Consider the following 19674-nt stretch of genomic DNA (forward strand, 5'->3'; position numbering starts at 1 on the left):
CGCCAAACACACTCTGACGTCATATTAAAAAGTTTTAAAAGTAAAAAAAAAATAATAGAAGACAAAAAATAGTGAATCGAGACATGTGTGACAGTGCAAACATTAAATCCTTGTTTTTTCATAAAGGTTTCTAGAATATTTTGAAATGCAACACAGCAATGGCAGAAGATGGGCCTTAACACTGTAACCTCTGAAAGAAGTGCAAAAGCCTAATATTAGATTAAAATTTTTTACAGACTTTACCACAATCACACAGGTTTTAGTTATGTACTCTTAAGGCAATGCTTGCTGGTGTTGACTACTGGCAAGTGCTGTTATTATAAAGATGCATTAAAGACCAATTGCATGTAAGTGATAAATTGTATTCCAATGCACATTGTTAGTGTTGCATTTTGTTTTTTTTTTATCAGCACCAAGGCACACTTGAGGCCACTTGGTCCAAAACAGCTATAATTTCTGTCCCTTGGAGCAAATATGATGTGGGGTCAAGAGGCGCGTTGACCTCACACTCCCAGCCGCTCAGCACAGGCAGAGTCAATGGTTCTGGGAGCGCTTTTACATCAGCACGGTATCTTCTGTTCTGAGACTGGCACCTAGGATTCTCTGGAAGCGATCTGAACTTAATTCCAAGAGTATTTGGGTCTCCGCCATGTGGCCTTGGTGTTGATCCATCTAGAAGAAAAGCGGAAAATGTAAAACCAGAAATGTAATTTGAGAAAGCATAGTCTGGAACCAATCTCTTACCAAAACTCCAGTGTGTTCTGTTGGGATGTTGCAAAACTTTAAGTGCATCCTCCCTCCAAAGATATGTCTCACTCTGAGTAGAGAAGAGTTGATAATTATGCTGTTTATAATTATAAACCTGGAAGAGGAAATGAGTCCAGTTACTTAATGACAAATTATTGTATTTCCAATGTATTTTCAGGGCTTGTTCACCTCCAAAATACTCTTTAAATATTTAATATTTAAGTCAATATTGAATTTTATCATTCATATATATATATATATAGACATTTTAGACACCGTTTTGCTAGCTCTATCATGACAACTCTCTTGAGTGTTTGGCATGGTAAAGTACATGACAATGTTAATGTGTTTGGTCTCTTCGGAATAGATCTGCTATGCTGATGCTTCTGCTGTGGCGGAAGAGCAAGTACAGAGACTTGCTACTTTCAGTACATCCACAACATTCTGCTGTGAACGTGTAAGAAATACTGCTGCTCCACCTATAACATATATGAAAACCCCAATACATAGCATACAGGAAATCATCCCGTAGAGGATCTATACAGGTGGAGCTGGGGATGGTGGATGGTTTCTAAAATGCTCTGCAACTGCTACTTTGAATGTTGAGCAGCAAGCTCATTGGTTGATAATACAAAAAGAACCAATCAGCTGCGGGATGTAATAAAGATGTCCTTATGTCAGACTGAGTTAGACCTATCAGACTGTGCCATCTAGAGTTTCACGACAGAACTTTGGATTTATTTTGTACAGTTTGGGAAATAGTTCCATAAAGTCTCTGCTGAATCAATTGACAGTACAACAGGCCAATTAAATTGGAGGAGCAGAAGTGTTACAGAACTGTAATATAAAGATATTGTGTATGCACATGTGCAGAGTACCTTTGAATTTCTGTTCACAAGATCTAGACTCTCATTCCACTGCTGTGTTGATATCAGGTCAGTATCGTTGTTTCTACAACAAAATAAACATATAGTGTTTGTTAATGGTTTGCAAAATGCATAAAGAAGCATTACTGTAAAATAGGAAATTACCTTTCTTATTAGACACACCTGTTTGTGAAAAAATAATGACTGAAACTTTGTTTGGTATGTTTAAGTCTCTTTAAAGGATGAAAGACTGTTCCCTCTGAATTTTGCAGCCGAGGGTCCAGTTTTTGATGTGGACTATTGAATGATGATCCACACATATTTAGTTCAGCGCTGCCCTCTGTCCCCTCGAAAACGGGAGTTAACAAGAAGTCTTCTCCGTGCATTGGAATGTATGGAGCCAGACTGTCCAAGTCTAACTCACACAGATCCTACAGTAAAGCACAGCACACAGGAAGGTTTTTCATAAATATGTAAGGGTCAATATGTGTTACTGACTGTTTTAAAAACTGATAATAGTAATAAATGGTTCTTGAGCACTAAATCAGCATATTAGAAAGGATCGTGACACTAAAGACTGGAGCAAAGGCTGATGAAAATTCAGATTTGCCACAGAAATAGATGACATTTTATATATAAAATTACATAGAAATATTCAAAAGAAAAAAAGTTATTTTACGTTGAAATAATTGTACAATATTACCGTTCTTACTGTATTTTTAATCAAATAAAAGAGCCTTTTTGTAACATTAAAGTATCTTACACTGCCCAATATTTGAACAGCAGCGTAAATCTGTTTGGTCTATGAGTACAGTAATAATTCAGTCCCATGGTTTATTTCTATAATACTATGGTATTGGCATCTGATACCACAAGTACTCACGCAATTGAAATTGCAGCACTCTTCTGTGTTATGTGTGATCTCTGTACAGTCATGAACTTCCTGCATGTCACTTTCTGAGAAAAAAACAAAATTCATTATTATGGTTTTAATATTTGAAACGCCATATCCTGTCATATTTTCACGTTAATTTTACCTCTTTGGTTTAAAGCTGTTGTTGGACTATTGCACTCATCTGATTTGGCGACAAGTGGAAAAGCGGCAGGATGGGATTCTTTAAGAAGGGAGTCACGTGGTTTCAGAAGTTGTTCTGTCTGCTTCAGCAAATATGTCAAATCGGGCTGCTTCACTCCACTACAATAGTACAAATTTGACAAAAATCACACTTCCTTGAAAATGAACCCTTTACCTTGGCATTGCAAGTGCTAATTTTCTAACCTAAGAATGTAATTGATGCAGACGACACTCTCTGGCACACCAGTACGACTGTTGCACACCAATGACGCGTCTGTTTCTGCCCACACATAGCCACCATGTCCGTGCAGCAGCCGATATTTACCAGTCGACACCTGACCCTTGGAAAACACTGTGCAATAAAATAAAAACAAAAATCTTGACTTCATAAGATTTGCAATATCTTTGAAAAAGCAAGGTCATATGGGTTTCGAATGACATTGAGTGTTTTTTTAAACACATAAGCCACGATAAAACACGCTACTTAGGAAATACAAAGCAGAAAACAGATGACAAGATATCCCTCTTACAGTAAACGTGTGCCTTATGGATTTTCTGGCAGTCAGATGGATGATAGTACTGGTACACAGATTGGCCCAACAGCTCTGTGTCATGAAAGCCAGTCAACTTCACAACCCTAAACCAAAAAAGAGCTTCAGATATAAAGAAGGCCCAAAGAGGGTGAAAACATTTAGCTTTTTGCACTTGTAAGATGCATATATAAGCTCATACCTTGAGTGGCAGTAGGTGAACTTCATGTCTGGGCTGTGTACGCTCATGAATGTACTTATATTCAGTGCTGCATTCAGTTCAGTGATGTCTTGCATGGGCAGAACCCTGCATTGAAGGACTAGACAACTGGATCCAGGTGTGGAAGATGACTTTTTCTTTCCAGTACACTGAATAATCTTCAGACAGCGAAAGCAAAGATGTGAAAACAATGAAGATTGTGTGCTCTTTTTGGGAATAACGGAAAGACAACAGTAGATTCTTACTTTCCAAGGAGTCAGTTTCTGGTTCATCACACTTTTAATTCGGAGGAACACCTCACATTCTTGCTGTCCTCGGTTGCCTGAAATATTCCTGATTGTAAACCAGATGGCACAAATATATGAAATTTGAGGTCAGAGTTTTGCGTCTTTTCAGCAAGATGCACTCACCGATCAGTCTCGTGAGAAGGTCTTTGACCTCCATCTGATCACATGGATGCAAGAACTCCAACAAACTCCTTCCGATCAAATCCATCTAGAAGAAAAAGCATCTGAGATTACCTAAAAGTGGCAGTAAAATTACATGCAATTCATTTCGTTTTAGTGTTATCACCTGGTTAATTCCAGTGTGTGTAGTTATGCCCTTAGTGGTGAAGATGACCTTGCCATTCAAAGACAACAAAACCACAAACCCTCCGAAGGCAGAATCTAGCAACTCCCTTTCATGAGATTTAGCCGATACTCCTACAATCACAACAGCCTTTAGAAAACTTGCTTTCTTTTGACCCCTTTTCTATTTTTAACCCCATTCTCTTTCTACCTGGTGAAGGAGGAGAGGACTTTGTCATCATGGACAGTGCACAGGTGTTCATAAGATCCCTCAAGTGCAGGTAAGCGACTGTGAGACGTATGACTGAAGCTTTGTCTCGCTGACCATCCATACTGGTGTCCAGAGGCAGAAGAGCAGTTAACTCCTTGAACAGCTGACTCTCCTTTCTCCTCCTGCTCTGTGCTGCCAAACGGGAATGTGCTTTTCTCCATTCTGTGCAAACCCTGTATTTAAAGTTAGAGAATTTGAATAACCAGAAAAGATTAAGTAGTTTTGCTGTATCAGTTCTTTGCTATTTATTTCAGCATGACAGATTTAGAATGCATAGATGCATTGTGTACAACAACATTTGCATTTAAATGTTTCATGGACTAGTCTTCCCATAAAGATGCAAATACTTTTAATGCCATTGTTTTGGTTGTATGTGCATGCTGCTGTTGGCCTGATTCTTTACTAGCGTCATTCAGAGAACGGAAGATTCTGCAGACAGAGGGCAGCACCAGTACTGATGGAAAAAGAGACGTCATGACTGCGTCACTTTGGCTTATCACTGCCAAGCGTAGATGCCTGCAGCTTCTGATACAATGTCATGCCTTCTGAGAATACATCCCCACGTGCATTGAAATGCTTTTTACATTCACTTTTTAAAATCTTTCTTTCTTTTTTTTTTGCCTGAAAATATAAACAAATAAAGGTAAAACAACTGCTGATTTTAGCATCATTAATCTATAAAATTATTTAACAAGAATAACAGAAATTTCTTAAAACTGAAGGGACTTTTTTATATAAAAAATAGTTAGGGAAGATATGGTGGCATGCAAATAATTGTCAACATTCCTCCGTATCATGCCTTTTTGCAAATACCCATTTTGTTGTTTGAGTCTGAATATTTTAGGCATTGCAAAATGGCACTAGTATGAAAAAAGCATGTTAATAGAAAAATGTAAATGTATTTGATAAAAATGCTTGTTTCCCCCTAATAACAATTTTTGACTAACAATTAAAAGCAGTCAAATTTGTTAAAAATAAAATGTAATATATGTGCATTTGCTCCCAGCTTCTCCGTTTAGTTCTGAAGAATGTACTGGCACTATTCACAAAAAAATAATTAATTGTAAATTCATCTTCAGTGGAATAAGCAATGGATGATATTTCAAACAACGTCTTATTCGTTCAGTTATTTGCTATATCTTTCCACACAGCAGAATCAAAATGTATAGAGTGTCTACATGCAATATTTGTTTTGTAGAAAAATATTTGCATTTCTCATGGACTAGGTTTAGTTTTTGGTAAAAATAACTTTTGCATAGTGCTTTTTTGCAAATGGCTGATTTGCTGTTTGGGCATTATCTGAATATTTTAGTCATTTGCAAACATACTAAAAGGCACGATAGCAAGGATTTGCATGCCACCGGAAAGTTCCCAATTTAAGCATTTTTTTTGTTTTTATTTTCTTCTGATTAAATTGAGTTCAAATGTAATTTAAATCATTTAGTATGTTTGTTTTGTCCCAGATCCTCAGAATATTTCTAATGCATTCAGTGGCACTGTTTATATATCATTGTAAATGCAGCTTCAATGGAATCAGCAATGAATGATATTTCAAACAATGGCAGACAGTATTTGTTTTGTATTTCCATGTGACTATTATTAACTAGGTTTAGTTGTTGTACTCACCTCCTTTTCTTCCGCTCAATGAATATATGCTTTCTTCTAGCTTTTCCATGGCACTCGTCACTCCGTTGATCCCTAACCGTTTCCAAATGTTTTGAAGTCATTTTAAATTGTAAGATGACTCAAAGTGATCATGTGTTCATGTCAGGCATGTTACCAGGCGATGTATGTTCAAAAAAATGACCAACTGACATACTCACAGATAACTGGATGAGAGTAATATCTGGGCATGTTCATGTTTATAACCACATTCTCTGTAGAGGCCTTTAGACCCTCCCCTCATGTTCCATGTGACAGTTAGCCATTAATCACCCATAGGTTTACATCTGTCAAAACAAGATGGTCTTTTACTTTTCTGAGAACTCAGATCTTGTAGATAATCATTTGGTTTTGAATAATAACCGCCACTCCGGATTCCAGAAAAAGTACAACCAGTTTAAAAAAGAGTGTACATTCTACATTAATTTATAGCAATGAAATAAAAATAATATTTTCTTATTTCCTGTGAACTTGAGGTAACTAAGATAAAGACATAATTGCCACTATACAAATACAGATAGTGTCAAGAGGTTGTGGCACTGGCTACAGACCAACACATTACATAATCCAGTAATTCAAACAAAGCACAAAAATTAATGCAGAGATCATAGTAAATATTTAAAAATGAAAATCACATTTTGCAAGTAGCGCCATTTAAAATCTAGTGAACAGATGAAGCAAAGAGTAAGTAGTTTTAACACCCAAATCAAATGACAAAACGAACAAATCTGTTGCCTCAATATGCTTGAAACATTACCTTAAAGTTAGCCATTCCCCACGTGGATCGCTGAAAGGCATGTTTGAGTCTGGGCTTGTAATAGTAGTCCATTGTGCAAAACCCAAACATATCTGTAAGGATACATTTCATAGGTGGTATCACTGCAGAGGAGATCTTCATTTTCACATCTGTCCCACTTCACTTTATCTCTGAAATGCAGAAACATGCATCTGTTTTTGATCAAAGCAAATTTTGGGTGGCACAGAACAATGCTGGAATCACAGGCATCTGTAAAGAAATTCAAATCAAATGTAAAAACGGGAAAAGGAATAATTTCCTTGCTCTGTTCTCCTCCTCTATTAAAGAGAATGAACACACAGGCAGCAATCAACGTGCCGTGCCAGTGACCTGTTGGATCTATGTGATTTATTGACATTTGCTTTCTGTGATTGGCTTGCGCTAAACCACATCTTTGTTGGCTGAGATAACACACGCTGGTGAGACTACTTATTAAATATATATGGATGTAAAGTCTACAAAACAATTCTTTTGTGTTTTGTTTTTTACACAACACCACCATCTAAATCAATATTTTTTCACTCTTTAATCTGCTTATATTCATTTTAAACACATGTACATTATCTATATAAACAGAAAAAGAAAAACTACATTTTATTAAAAGTTTTGCATTTGGCATTGCATCTCTCTGAGATCAGCCAACCAAGAAAGGAGAAAAGCTGAGGCCAGTGCAATGTGTAATAAAGCCAGGGACGGTTCATCTGCAGGTGCTTGACCCGTTCAGAACTCCAAAAAAGAGCTTACTATCTTCTCATCTGGCGCCACTGGGATCATCTTGATGCCCGGAGCCCCGGACTCCACATTGATTACCATTCCCACCCTTGAAAAGTGTGCCAAACTTCCAGAGCCGGAATAAACACTGCGCTGATTTGAATGTTTGGGAGTTATGCTCAGTTTTTAAGATAAAATACTATAAAAATAGTTGGGCAAAAATTTTATTCCAAAAAGTATTTCACACTTGTGTAAAAAATACTACTTGTTTATCACTAAGTTTATTTACTTGACTGACTGTAGAGAAATAGTTAATGGTTTAAACGATAAATTTACTGACTGATTGATTTGTAATGGATTTACTTTTAACTATTACAATTTTGGGCTGGACTATTTCACACCTTACAAAAAGCAGGCATGTTGACCTGTTCCCATCTGCGACTGTCGAGAAATCAAACCCAGAGCTGCACAACAAACACATGATCCTGGGTGGTCCAGATGCTGTTCAGAACATGCAAATAGACAATTTCCTGTTGACAGAAAGTTTATTTTAGAGTGCTGGGAAATGAATTCCACTTAAGTATAGGCTACTCAAGTGATAAACAATAAACGTTCATTTCAACAACATTAGCAAAAAGTCCAGTCCACTAATGCCAGAAATCATCTTTATCGATGCTTTCTTTATATTAAACTTACATTTGAATGTTAACATTTTTACACAAACACAAACAAAAAAATCCCCTCCTAAATTTGCTTTTGACAAAACTACTATTTCATTTGCGACCAGAAATCTTTTCACCTGCTGTTCCTATTGGTTCTCACGCCAGTCAATTATCTTTTCCGTCGTCTGATTGGCTGAGGGGCGGGTCATTCAATTGAATGAGTAACGGAAGTATATTCGGAAGCTTGTGCTCATTTTGACAGGACTAAACGCACAATTCAGGTAGAAGTTATATAATATGTTGTTAATAATATCTTGGTTATCGCTTAAAGAGAAACCCTACTTTCGCTATTATATATGATAATATAAGCGGATAGTGAATTATCGCTCATATGTTTGCATGGTAACGTACAGATGAACGGGATTTCATTGTCTGATTTCCTGCACTGTCAAGTGTGCTAACAGTATTAGCTCAAGTCCCAGAAGTGAAAGAGAAACTCTCTTTGTATCGGTGCTGATTCACCTTTCAGCCTTATAAGCCACACTTCTGACTGTGTATGTTTACATTTTGAAATATTAAAAGTATCTACTCCGCTAACGTTACTGGCTTGTGTTAGCTGTGTATGTAGAGTTTATATGTGAATCACCAATAATAATCAGGTTATTTTCTGCTTTTGCATAGTGAGATATTCAATAAGTGTCTGAGTTTTTGTTGTTGTGAATTTTCAGTTGATAGCGATCCAGCTGCCTAAAGTCTGAAATGGTGGATTCTCAGTATTACCTCCCAAATGACATCGGGATCTCTGCTCTGGACTGCCGGGAAGCTTTCAAGCTCTTGTCTCCCAAAGAGCAACTGTATGCACACTACCTCTCTCGGGCGTCCTGGTACGGTGGCCTGATCGTGCTGATTCAGACGTCTCCCGAGTCTGCCAACATCTACGTACTGCTGCAAAAAATGTTCCGTGCTCAAGCGCCACAGCAGCTGGAGACAGCAACGACTGCAGCTGGACTGAGCGCAGAGGAGTATCAGGTGAAGAACCTGTTACCAACACCAAAGTTAACATCACTGCTATGTTCATTGTCATAACAATGTAATGTCTGTTTCCAGGCCTTTCTCGTATATGCTGCTGGGCTTTATGCAAACATGGGGAACTACAAGTCATTCGGGGACACCAAATTCATCCCCAACCTACCAAAGGTCAAATATGTCCCACGTGTGCTCTATCAGAATTTAATATAAAAATTCCAAAGGTTTTAGTGTTTGATGATAATTCTGCTTATTTTAATGTGCAGGAGAAGTTCAAGGCTCTGGTGTGGGAGAGTCTGGCCTTTAAACAGAGCCCCGGTGACATGGAGAGACTGTGGGGCTGCTGCTGTGAGTCCCTCTACTCCCTGGAAGACAAGCAGAAACAGCTCGGCCTGGGTGAGAAGGTAAAATAAATAAAATCATGCAAACTGACTTTTGGACAGCTCAGTCTCGGGTTGGTGTTTTATCTAATAATGCCTTTCTCTTAGGGGATCTCGGCGTACTTCTCAGGGAACTGCTGCTTAGAAGACGCAGAGTTTGCCCAGAAATTTCTGGACTCCAAGGTACAGTGCACACGTGAGAGATTAATGTAGTATATGACACTAATAGAGTATTATCTCTCTGCTTCAGTTGCTCTCATTAGGGGTTGCCACAGTGGTAACTGCACAAATAATTAATCAGTTAATTTTCAGTATTAACTAGGGGTGTAAAAATATATATTGCAATACAAAAATGCAACATTATGTATCATGAATAGTCCACCCACAATGAAAGTGTAATTATTTAATGTAGCATCAAATATGGTTAACCCAGGAGGTCACACATTTGAGCTTCCATTAATTATTATTAATTGTAATGATATCAACCTTCATATTCATCCGGAAGAAGGAGGCGGGAACCGGCGGACAATCAAAAACATTTTAATAACAAAATAAACACAAAACAGCGCACCAGCCCCTCACGGACGACTGGTGCGCATAAAATAAAAACCAAAACACAACTAAAAGCCCAGGCCTGGTCCTCTCTCGTCCTTCACTGTCGTCGCTCCAGTTTTATACCCTTCCATCTCCTCCATGGGCCTCGAGACCGGTGGGACGAACAGGTGTAGTTCATCTCCAATCACTCCCCCGGCCTCGCTCCCATGTCCCTCGGCCCCGCCCCACTCGTCACATACCCCCATCGCCCCTCGCAGGCCGGGGGGTACTCCCGAGACTGCGCTCTACTCCCCCCCCCCCCCTCCCTCCGGGGGGGCCGCTCCCGGAGACCTGCGGGAACCTGGGGGTAGGACAGGCGAGGCGAGAGAAAAGGAGATGGAAGGAGGAGCGACAGAGACGAGAGAGGGGAGAGAGGAAAAAAAAAAAATAATAAATTCCGGTTCCCAGACGCACCGCTGCTCGGCCCTCCACCAGCTGGGTGATCTCCTCCGCGGTGCCTGGCGGTGGCACTGGACGGCCCTCGGCGGACGGCACGACACTCCTCCGCCGCCCGGTGGACGGCGACGGCTCCTCCGGTTTTGGGCAGCCGGCAGGAGTCCCCCGTTCCCTGCTCCTCCCCGTTCCGGCGGAGGCAGCAGGCTCCGGCCACCTGGCGAACGGCGCCGACTCCTCCGCTCCCTCACGGACGGCAGCCGTCTCTCCACATCGTGGGCGGCCGGTAGCGAGCTCGCCCGTCCCCGGCAACTCGCTCCAGTCCACCGCCTCGAGCGTCCATGGCGGCACACTCCTCGCCAGCTCGATGGCACCGCGGATTCACCACAGCGGCGAGGGATCTTCAGCAGCGCGTCCCTCCTTCTCCCGGGCTTCGGCACCACTGTAACGATATAACCTTCATATTCATCCGGAAGAAGGAGGCGGGAACCGGCGGACAATAAAAAAACATTTTAATAACAAAATAAACACAAAACAGCGCACCAGCCCCTCACGGACGACTGGTGCGCATAAAATAAAAACCAAAACACAACTAAAAGCCCAGGCCTGGTCCTCTCTCGTCCTTCACTGTCGTCGCTCCAGTTTTATATCCTTCCATCTCCTCCATGGGCCTCGAGACCGGTGGGACGAACAGGTGTAGTTCATCTCCAATCACTCCCCCGGCCTCGCTCCCATGTCCCTCGGCCCCGCCCCACTCGTCACATTAATATATATATATTAATGTGCAGCCATATGTCTTACATAATGGTGTATTTTTAGCTAAACCGATTGATGAATATTTCTGTTCTGGTGTCACCATTGTCCTGTGTATGGAGGAGAACCCCTGAACAATATTTTTGCCCATTTACCATGTGAGCCATTATTTTGTTGTTTGCTTGCTGACAGCAGCACTTTGTAGTATACTAATTTACCAGTACCTAATCATCCTTGCAGAACCTGAGTGCCTACAACACCCGTCTGTTCAAGACTGAAATCGATGGGAAACGGTGCTATGAGGTGCGTTTGGCATCTGCCGAGAAGGGTGAGTGTACAGAGCAGTTTAAATCCAGTTTGATAGAAATAACTTTTCATTTCCATCTATTATTCTTCATTTAATTTTTTCCTTCTCTTGACTATTTTCTCATTGCCTTTATTTCTCTCCCTTCTGCAGATAACTGTGCTGTTGAGGGAAAGAGTGAAGTTTGTTGTGGCAAACATGAATTTGAGGATGCTGTGTTCTCTGTTAAGAAAGGCGATTATGCCTTTCTTATGGAAAAAGTGTGTCAGAACTTGGAAAAAGCCAAGGTATGACAACATTCAACCTAAAAAACAAAGACACTGATTCACTGGTACTTTTGGGTGTGAGATGAAATCGATGACCTTTTAAAGCATGAGTAAAAAAAATTGTTTTAGGATTATGCAGCCAATGACAACCAGAAGAGGATGCTGGAGGAGTACATCCGCAGTTTCACCTGTGGCTCAGTGGAAGCCCATAAAGAAGGCTCCCGCTATTGGATCAAAGACAAAGGACCTATTGTGGAGAGGTGACTGACCTATATTTAACAGAGCAAATTCTCAACATAAGCCTAAATGTTTGGTTTTATTGTTGAGCTATGCTTGTATATTCTATGCTTATTTTCTTTTTTTGTATTGTTTTCATTTTTAAACAGTTACATTGGTTTTATTGAGAGCTACAGAGATCCATTTGGCTCAAGGGGTGAATTTGAAGGTAAGTTCAAATATTTTTATATCCATTTTTTTGCCCAGACTTATTTAAAAACACATTATGTAGTACAGTCGTGGTCAAAAGTTTTGAGAATTACATAAATATTGGAAATTGGAAAAGTTGCTCCTTAAGTTTTTATAATAGCAATTTGCATATACTCCAGAATGTTATGAAGAGTGATCAGATGAATTGCATAGTCCTTCTTTGCCATGAAAATTAACTTAATCCCAAAAAAACCTTTCCACTGCATTTCATTGCTATCATTAAAGGACCTGCTGAGATCATTTCAGTAATCGTCTTGTTAACTCAGGTGAGAATGTTGACGAGCACAAGGCTTGGAGATCATTATGTCAGGCAGATTGGGTTAGAATGGCAGACTTGACATGTTAAAAGGAGGGTGATGCTTGAAATCATTGTTCTTCCATTGTTAACCATGGTGACCTGCAAAGAAACGTGTCCAGCCATCATTGCGTTGCATAAAAATGGCTTCACAGGCAAGGATATTGTGGCTACTAAGATTGCACCTAAATCAACAATTTATAGGATCATCAAGAACTTCAAGGAAAGAGGTTCAATTCTTGTAAAGAAGGCTTCAGGGCGTCCAAGAAAGTCCAGCAAGCGCCAGGATCGTCTCCTAAAGAGGATTCAGCTGCGGGATCGGAGTGCCACCAGTGCAGAGCTTGCTCAGGAATGGCAGCAGGCAGGTGTGAGCGCATCTGCACGCACAGTGAGGCCAAGACTTTTGGAAGATGGCCTGGTGTCAAGAAGGGCAGCAAAGAAGCCACTTCTCTCCAAAAAAAACATCAGGGACAGATTGATCTTCTGCAGAAAGTATAGTGAATGGACTGCTGAGGACTGGGGCAAAGTCATATTCTCCGATTAAGCCCCTTTCCGATTGTTTGCGGCCTCTGGAAAAAGGCTTGTCCGAAGAAGAAAAGGTGAGCGCTACCATCAGTCCTGTGTCATGCCAACAGTAAAGCATCCTGACACCATTCATGTGTGGGGTTGCTTCTCATCCAAGGGAGTGGGCTCACTCACAATTCTGCCCAAAAACACAGCCATGAATAAAGAATGGTACCAAAACACCCTCCAATAGCAACTTCTTCCAACAATTCAACAATAGTTTGGTGAAGAACAATGTCAATGTCAATGTCACCTTTATTTATATAGCGCTTTAAACAAAATACATTGCGTCAAAGCAACTGAACAACATTCATTAGGAAAACAGTGTCAATAATGCAAAAATGATAGTTAAAGGCAGTTCATCATTGGATTCAGTTATGTCATCTCTGTTCAGTTAAATAGTGTCTGTGCATTTATTTGCAATCAAGTCAACGACATCGCTGTAGATGAAGTGACCCCAACTAAGCAAGCCAGAGGCGACAGCGGCAAGGAACCGAAACTCCATCGGTGACAGAATGGAGAAAAAAAACCTTGGGAGAAACCAGGCTCAGTTGGGGGGCCAGTTCTCCTCTGACCAGACGAAACCAGTAGTTCAATTCCAGGCTGCAGCAAAGTCAGATTGTGCAGAAGAATCATCTGTTTCCTGGGGTCTTGTCCTGGTGCTCCTCTGAGACAAGGTCTTTACAGGGGATCTGTATCTGGGGCTCTAGTTGTCCTGGTCTCCGCTGTCTTTCAGGGATGTAGAGGTCCTTTCTAGGTGCTGATCCAGCATCTGGTCTGGATATGTACTGGATCCGGGTGACTGCAGTGACCCTCTGATCTGGACACAGACTGGATCTGGTGGCCACGGTGACCTCGGAACAAGAGAGAAACAGACAAATATTAGCGTAGATGCCATTCTTCTAATGATGTAGCAAGTACATAGGTTGTTATGGGAAGTGTTTCCGGTTCCGGTTTACCTAATTAATGCAGCCTAAAAATCCTTTAACGGATTTGGATAATAAAAGCATATTAGTATGTTATGTGTATGCCAGGTTAAAGAGATGGGTCTTTAATCTAGATTTAAACTGCAAGAGTGTGTCTGCCTCCCGAACAATGTTAGGTAGGTTATTCCAGAGTTTGGGCGCCAAATAGGAAAAGGATCTGCCGCCTGCAGTTGATTTTGATATTCTAGGTATTATCAAATTGCCTGAGTTTTGAGAACGTAGCGGACGTAGAGGATTATAATGTAAAAGGAGCTCATTCAAATACTGAGGTGCTAAACCATTCAGGGCTTTATAAGTAATAAGCAATATTTTAAAATCTATGCGATGCTTGATAGGGAGCCAGTGCAGTGTTGACAGGACCGGGCTAATATGGTCATACTTCCTGGTTCTAGTAAGAACTCTTGCTGCTGCATTTTGGACTAGCTGTAGTTTGTTTACTAAGCGTGCAGAACAACCACCCAATAAAGCATTACAATAATCTAACCTTGAGGTCATAAATGCATGGATTAACATTTCTGCATTTGACATTGAGAGCATAGGCCGTAATTTAGATATATTTTTGAGATGGAAAAATGCAGTTTTACAAATGCTAGAAACGTGGCTTTCTAAGGAAAGATTGCGATCAAGTAGCACACCTAGGTTCCCAACTGATGACGAAGAATTGACAGAGCAACCATCAAGTCTTAGACAGTGTTCTAGGTTATTACAAGCAGAGTTTTTAGGTCCTATAATTAACACCTCTGTTTTTTCAGAATTTAGCAGTAAGAAATTACTCGTCATCCAGTTTTTTATATCGACTATGCAATCCATTAGTTTTTCAAATTGGTGTGTTTCACCGGGCTGCGAAGAAATATAGAGCTGAGTATCATCAGCATAACAGTGAAAGCTAACACCATGTTTCCTGATGATATCTCCCAAGGGTAACATATAAAGCGTGAAGAGTAGCGGCCCTAGTACTGAGCCTTGAGGTACTCCATACTGCACTTGTGATCGATAGGATACATCTTCATTCACTGCTACGAACTGATGGCGGTCATATAAGTACGATTTAAACCATGCTAATGCACTTCCACTGATGCCAACAAAGTATTCAAGTCTATGCAAAAGAATGTTGTGGTCAATTGTGTCAAACGCAGCACTAAGATCCAATAAAACTAATAGAGAGATACACCCACGATCAGATGATAAGAGCAGATCATTTGTAACTCTAAGAAGAGCAGTCTCAGTACTATGATACGGTCTAAATCCTGACTGGAAATCCTCACATATACCATTTTTCTCTAAGAAGGAATATAATTGTGTGGATACCACCTTTTCTAGTATCTTGGACAGAAAAGGGAGATTCGAGATTGGTCTATAATTAACTAGTTCTTTGGGGTCAAGTATGTGGTTAACAATGCATTTTCCAGCACGATGGAGCACCGTGCCATAAGGCAAAAGTGATAACTAAGTGGCTCGTGGACCAGAATGTTGAAATTTTGGGTCCATGGCCTGGAAACTCCCCAGATCTTAATCCCATTGAGAACTTGTGGTCAATCCTGAAGAGGCGGGTGGACAAACAAAAACCCACTAATTCTGACAAACTCCAAGAAGTGATTATGAAAGAATGGGTTGCTATCAGTCAGGATTTGGCCCAGAAGTTGATTGAGAGCATGCCCAGTCGAATTGCAGAGGTCCTGAAAAAGAAGGGCCAACACCGCAAATACTGACTCTTTGCATAAATCTCATGTAATTGTCGATAAAAGCCTTTGAAACGTATGAAGTGCTTGTAATTATATTTCAGTACATCACAGAAACAACTGAAACAAAGATCTAAAAGCAGTTTAGCAGCAAACTTTTTGAAAACTAATATTTATGTAATTCTCAAAACTTTTGGCCATGACTGTACATACATACAGGAGAATGGCTTCTATTTATTTATTGTTATTATTAATTTATGATCTTTGTTCAATGTCATGTGGAAACCCCAACATGCAAAAAAAACCTACTGGTTAAAAGTTTGGGATCAGAAAAACTTTTTTTTATTATTATTAATTATTTTATTCAATAATGACAATGTGTTTAATGTTTAAAAAATAAACATTAAAAAACTTTAAAAAAGTATCACAGTTTCCACAAAAATATTTAGCAGCACAATTACATGTTTCTGGAAAGTGAACTTTGCCATGACAGGAATAAAACGACATTTTAAAATACATTAAAATAGAAAACAATTATTATAAATTGTAATATTTCACATCATTATGTATTTTTAACAAACAAATGCAGCTTTGCCGAACATAAAAACTGAGCCCAAACTATTAAAACTGTAATGAAAAAGAGTAAATGACACACAAATTGCTTAAAACAACTATTTGTAGATTCCCAATTATGACCACAATGTCTTTCTCTCCTCCACACTCTCCATCTGCTCCATCAGGTTTTGTTGCTGTGGTGAACAAGGCCATGAGCGCTCGCTTTGCTCAGTTGGTGAGCTCGGCTGAAGTCTTACTACCAGAGCTGCCTTGGCCTCCAGCGTTTGAGAAGGACCGCTTTCTCAAGCCAGATTTCACCTCTCTGGATGTACTCACCTTCGCCGGCAGTGGCATCCCTGCAGGAATCAACATTCCAAACTGTAAGCCCTCTCATCCAACATTTTCTTTTTTTCCAAAATGCAGTCAGGTTTCATTTTTTTAACCATTTCTCTGTCTGTAGATGACGACATCAGACAGACAGAAGGTTTCAAGAATGTGTCCCTTGGCAATGTGCTGGCAGTTGCATATGCCACACAAAAAGACAAGCTCACCTTCCTTGAGGAGAGTGACAAAGTAAGACTTAAGACTGCTGTCTGTGGACTTCTAATGAATCTAACATGTTGTAACGGAGGCTCAGAGTGGTAATAACTCGTCCTCTGTGGCTTCTTCCCATAGGACCTGTACATCAAATGGAAGGGTCCTTCGTTTGAGGTGCAGGTGGGACTCCACGAGCTGCTGGGTCATGGCAGCGGGAAGCTCTTTGTTCAGGTTGTGAAGCAGTCATTGTTGTATATGTGTGACTTTTGGGCTTTATGTACTAAAAAGTAGATTTTATAAGAAGAAATCTAATTTTGTTTTCACCAAAGAGATGTATTATATTGATCAACACTGACAGTACAAATGTATCACAGTTTCTTTTTATGTGTTTGTATTGAAACAGGATGATAAGGGAAAATTCAACTTCGATCAATCTGCTGTTCGGAATCCAGAAACAGGAGAACCGGTGAGGTTTTTTATTATTTTTTTAAATTTCACTGTGCTTTATGCTGCTTATAAACTGTACATCGTGGATGACAGTCACAAAACGGTCCTTTTTGATTTCAGATCTCGAGCTGGTACAAGGGTAGCGAGACGTGGGACAGCAAGTTCTCCACCATTGCCTCGTCTTATGAGGAGTGTCGAGCCGAGTGTGTAGGTCTCTACCTGTGTCTCAACAAGCAGGTGCTCAGGTGAGGCACTGAACTTTAGCCACCTCTGCATGAATTCACTCATTAAGGTATGGATGCTGAGCAATTTGTGCGTGTGGCAGTATTTTCGGGCATGAAGGGGAGGATGCAGAGGAGGTTGTGTATGTGAACTGGCTGAACATGGTGCGTGCCGGCCTGTTGGGGCTGGAGTTCTACACGTCAGAGAGCAAGAGCTGGAGACAGGTGAGATGTGGGAATGTGCAGAAATCATTGTTTTTCGCTATTGATGCTTTTCCGATCTTAACACTATCCTATATCTCACTGTCGTAGGCACACATGCAGGCCCGGTTTGTGATTTTGCGGGTTCTGCTGGAGGCTGGAGAGGGGCTGGTTGGTCTGAAGGAGTGTACGGGGGCAGACGGACGGCCAGATGCGGTCATAACACTCGACCGCAGCAAGATACACACAGTGGGCAAGAGCGCCATCCAGAGGTTCCTCTGTAAACTGCAGGTACAGACTGTTACTGGGTTCAAATAGAACTCGCAACTGAATAATGCACCACATACACTTGTCTGTTATTAAAATAATATACTATAATATACTATATTGAATATACTATTCAATATACTAATGAAAATGAGAAAACGTTACCTTGGCAAATAGCGGAAATGAAGTGTTTATTTGTTTTATTTCAGTTTGTCTTATTTCAAGGAATTTATGTTTTCACACTGTGACTTTATCCCAGTGTTACTTTATTTCTCAGGGTCACCACTTAGTTTGTATTCTGGTTTTCTTTTTCTAAAGCTGCACAAGTCCACAGCTGACGTGGAGGGAGGAAGGGCTTTGTATGAAGGCTACTCTGCGGTGACCGCTGACGGCACCCACAATTTCCTGCGCCTCAGAGAGACGGTTCTGCTCCGTAAGGAAGCTCGCAAGATGTTTGTCCAAGCTAACACCTACATCAAAGGTTCGTGTTTAGCCTCCCTCCTACTCCATGTACCGAAAAGTGACCATTTGCATATGATCAGAGACATAGTAACACAGCAACACATATACAAAAGTTCATAAAGTGCTGTTGTTTGTTGAAGATGACGCTGTGGAGCTGGTTGAGTATGAAGGCAGCGCTGCAGGACTCATCCAATCCTTCGTCGAACGCTTCCCAGACGATGCCGAGAAGGTAGAGGCCGAGCTGCTGGAAATGAGCTGCATGGACTCTTCCTGCTGGTGCTGAGAGGATACAGTGCTGTTGGAAACACAGTCCACACTGAGCCACAGCAACTTTCAGAAATGAACAAAAGGCTGCAGAGTGCACAAGGAAGGCACTGGTAATGATTACAAAACCTTTCACACGTAGGAGGAAGGAAGAACCACACACACATCCAGTATTTTACCTTTCCCCACTCATCTTCTTTCTATTTTATCTGTTCACTTCTAAACAAAGGCAACTCTGATTAGAGTTTTAATTAGAAATTTCTGTTCCTACTTGGATTCAGACCGCAGCCCACACTTCCCACACAGGCATGTGGAAGCGCTGACAAGACTGAACTTGCTGTGCGAGGGTGGGGCTTATGTAATCACAACACGTAACACACTTTCTCAGCTTACTTTAAAACAGAAACATACTCTGTGCTACTTTCGGATCATATCTAGTCTAGAGTTCATCTGCTGATTCAGTGTCATATAGAAGAAATCTTAACATTCTTCACTGGTTTAAAGGAATTGTGGTTTCTCAAAATATGTTGTCAGTGTTCAGTGTGGATGGCAGAAACCAACAGCCCCTACCAAATAAAACCAATCATTTCTGAAGGTGTTTTATTGTTATTATTTACTTTCAAAATATTAAAATATTTGTGCCATGCCTTTAATATAAATATTTTCATTATACAAGATGAACAATTAGACTAAAAATCCAATATATCAATACTTACCATCTCATAAATTAGATATTTCCATAATTGGTTAGCTACTCATACATTGTTCATTAGAAAAGACTAAAATAATAATAATAATCTGAGAACTGAGAGTTTGAGTAATGAATCCATTCATTAATAACCAATATTAAATATTGGGGAATATTAAAGCAACACAAACTTTTGG

General features: G+C 40.3%; 2 protein-coding genes across 6 annotated transcripts; one reads left to right on the forward strand and one right to left on the reverse strand.

The window, feature by feature from the left end:
* Positions 1–69: 69 nt before the first annotated feature.
* hif1al2 (hypoxia inducible factor 1 subunit alpha, like 2) lies at positions 70–7962 on the reverse strand. Of its 4 annotated transcripts, XM_059526488.1 has the most exons (16): positions 7849–7962; positions 6698–6867; positions 6102–6227; positions 4219–4451; positions 4012–4142; positions 3849–3933; positions 3684–3760; positions 3421–3596; positions 3219–3325; positions 2893–3040; positions 2651–2808; positions 2497–2570; positions 1797–2044; positions 1626–1698; positions 745–862; positions 70–672 (listed from the first exon to the last, which is right to left on the reverse strand). In XM_059526488.1, the coding sequence occupies exons 3-16, from the start codon at positions 6182–6184 to the stop codon at positions 407–409; spliced, it is 1977 nt and encodes a 658-aa protein (XP_059382471.1). In that variant the 5' UTR covers positions 6185–6227; positions 6698–6867; positions 7849–7962; the 3' UTR covers positions 70–406. The 4 variants fall into 4 exon arrangements, with proteins under 4 accessions (XP_059382471.1, XP_059382472.1, XP_059382470.1 ...); XM_059526489.1 differs by lacking the exons at positions 6102–6227; positions 6698–6867; positions 7849–7962 and adding an exon at positions 5905–6095 and having other exon boundaries at positions 745–817; XM_059526487.1 differs by lacking the exons at positions 6102–6227; positions 6698–6867; positions 7849–7962 and adding an exon at positions 5905–6095.
* A 322-nt stretch (positions 7963–8284) lies between these two features.
* dpp3 (dipeptidyl-peptidase 3) lies at positions 8285–19383 on the forward strand. 2 transcript variants are annotated; one of them, XM_059526491.1, is made up of 18 exons: positions 8285–8390; positions 8838–9138; positions 9217–9306; positions 9402–9539; positions 9624–9698; positions 11496–11583; positions 11713–11846; positions 11955–12085; positions 12212–12270; positions 16576–16770; positions 16851–16963; positions 17066–17158; positions 17331–17393; positions 17495–17619; positions 17700–17820; positions 17908–18087; positions 18382–18544; positions 18666–19383. In XM_059526491.1, the coding sequence occupies exons 2-18, from the start codon at positions 8869–8871 to the stop codon at positions 18806–18808; spliced, it is 2181 nt and encodes a 726-aa protein (XP_059382474.1). In that variant the 5' UTR covers positions 8285–8390; positions 8838–8868; the 3' UTR covers positions 18809–19383. The 2 variants fall into 2 exon arrangements, with proteins under 2 accessions (XP_059382474.1, XP_059382475.1); XM_059526492.1 differs by lacking the exon at positions 8285–8390 and adding an exon at positions 8551–8663.
* Positions 19384–19674: the final 291 nt, after the last annotated feature.

This window comes from Carassius carassius, chromosome 36 (assembly GCF_963082965.1).
Source record: "Carassius carassius chromosome 36, fCarCar2.1, whole genome shotgun sequence".
NCBI classification, from domain to species: Eukaryota; Metazoa; Chordata; class Actinopteri; order Cypriniformes; family Cyprinidae; genus Carassius; species Carassius carassius.

Bases quoted from the DNA above. Each gene is read 5' to 3' on its own strand.
- hif1al2 (XM_059526487.1), bottom strand. From the start codon at position 6,005: ATGACTTCAAAACATTTGGAAACGGTTAGGGATCAACGGAGTGACGAG. The intron at 4,452-5,904 runs GTGAGTACAACA...CTTTAAATACAG, and splicing joins ATTGAGCGGAAGAAAAGGAG to GGTTTGCACAGAATGGAGAA. The intron at 673-744 runs GTAAGAGATTGG...CTTTTCTTCTAG, and splicing joins CAGAACACACTGGAGTTTTG to ATGGATCAACACCAAGGCCA.
- dpp3 (XM_059526491.1), top strand. From the start codon at position 8,869: ATGGTGGATTCTCAGTATTACCTCCCAAATGACATCGGGATCTCTGCT. The intron at 17,394-17,494 runs GTGAGGTTTTTT...TTTTGATTTCAG, and splicing joins ATCCAGAAACAGGAGAACCG to ATCTCGAGCTGGTACAAGGG. The intron at 17,821-17,907 runs GTGAGATGTGGG...TCACTGTCGTAG, and splicing joins AGAGCAAGAGCTGGAGACAG to GCACACATGCAGGCCCGGTT.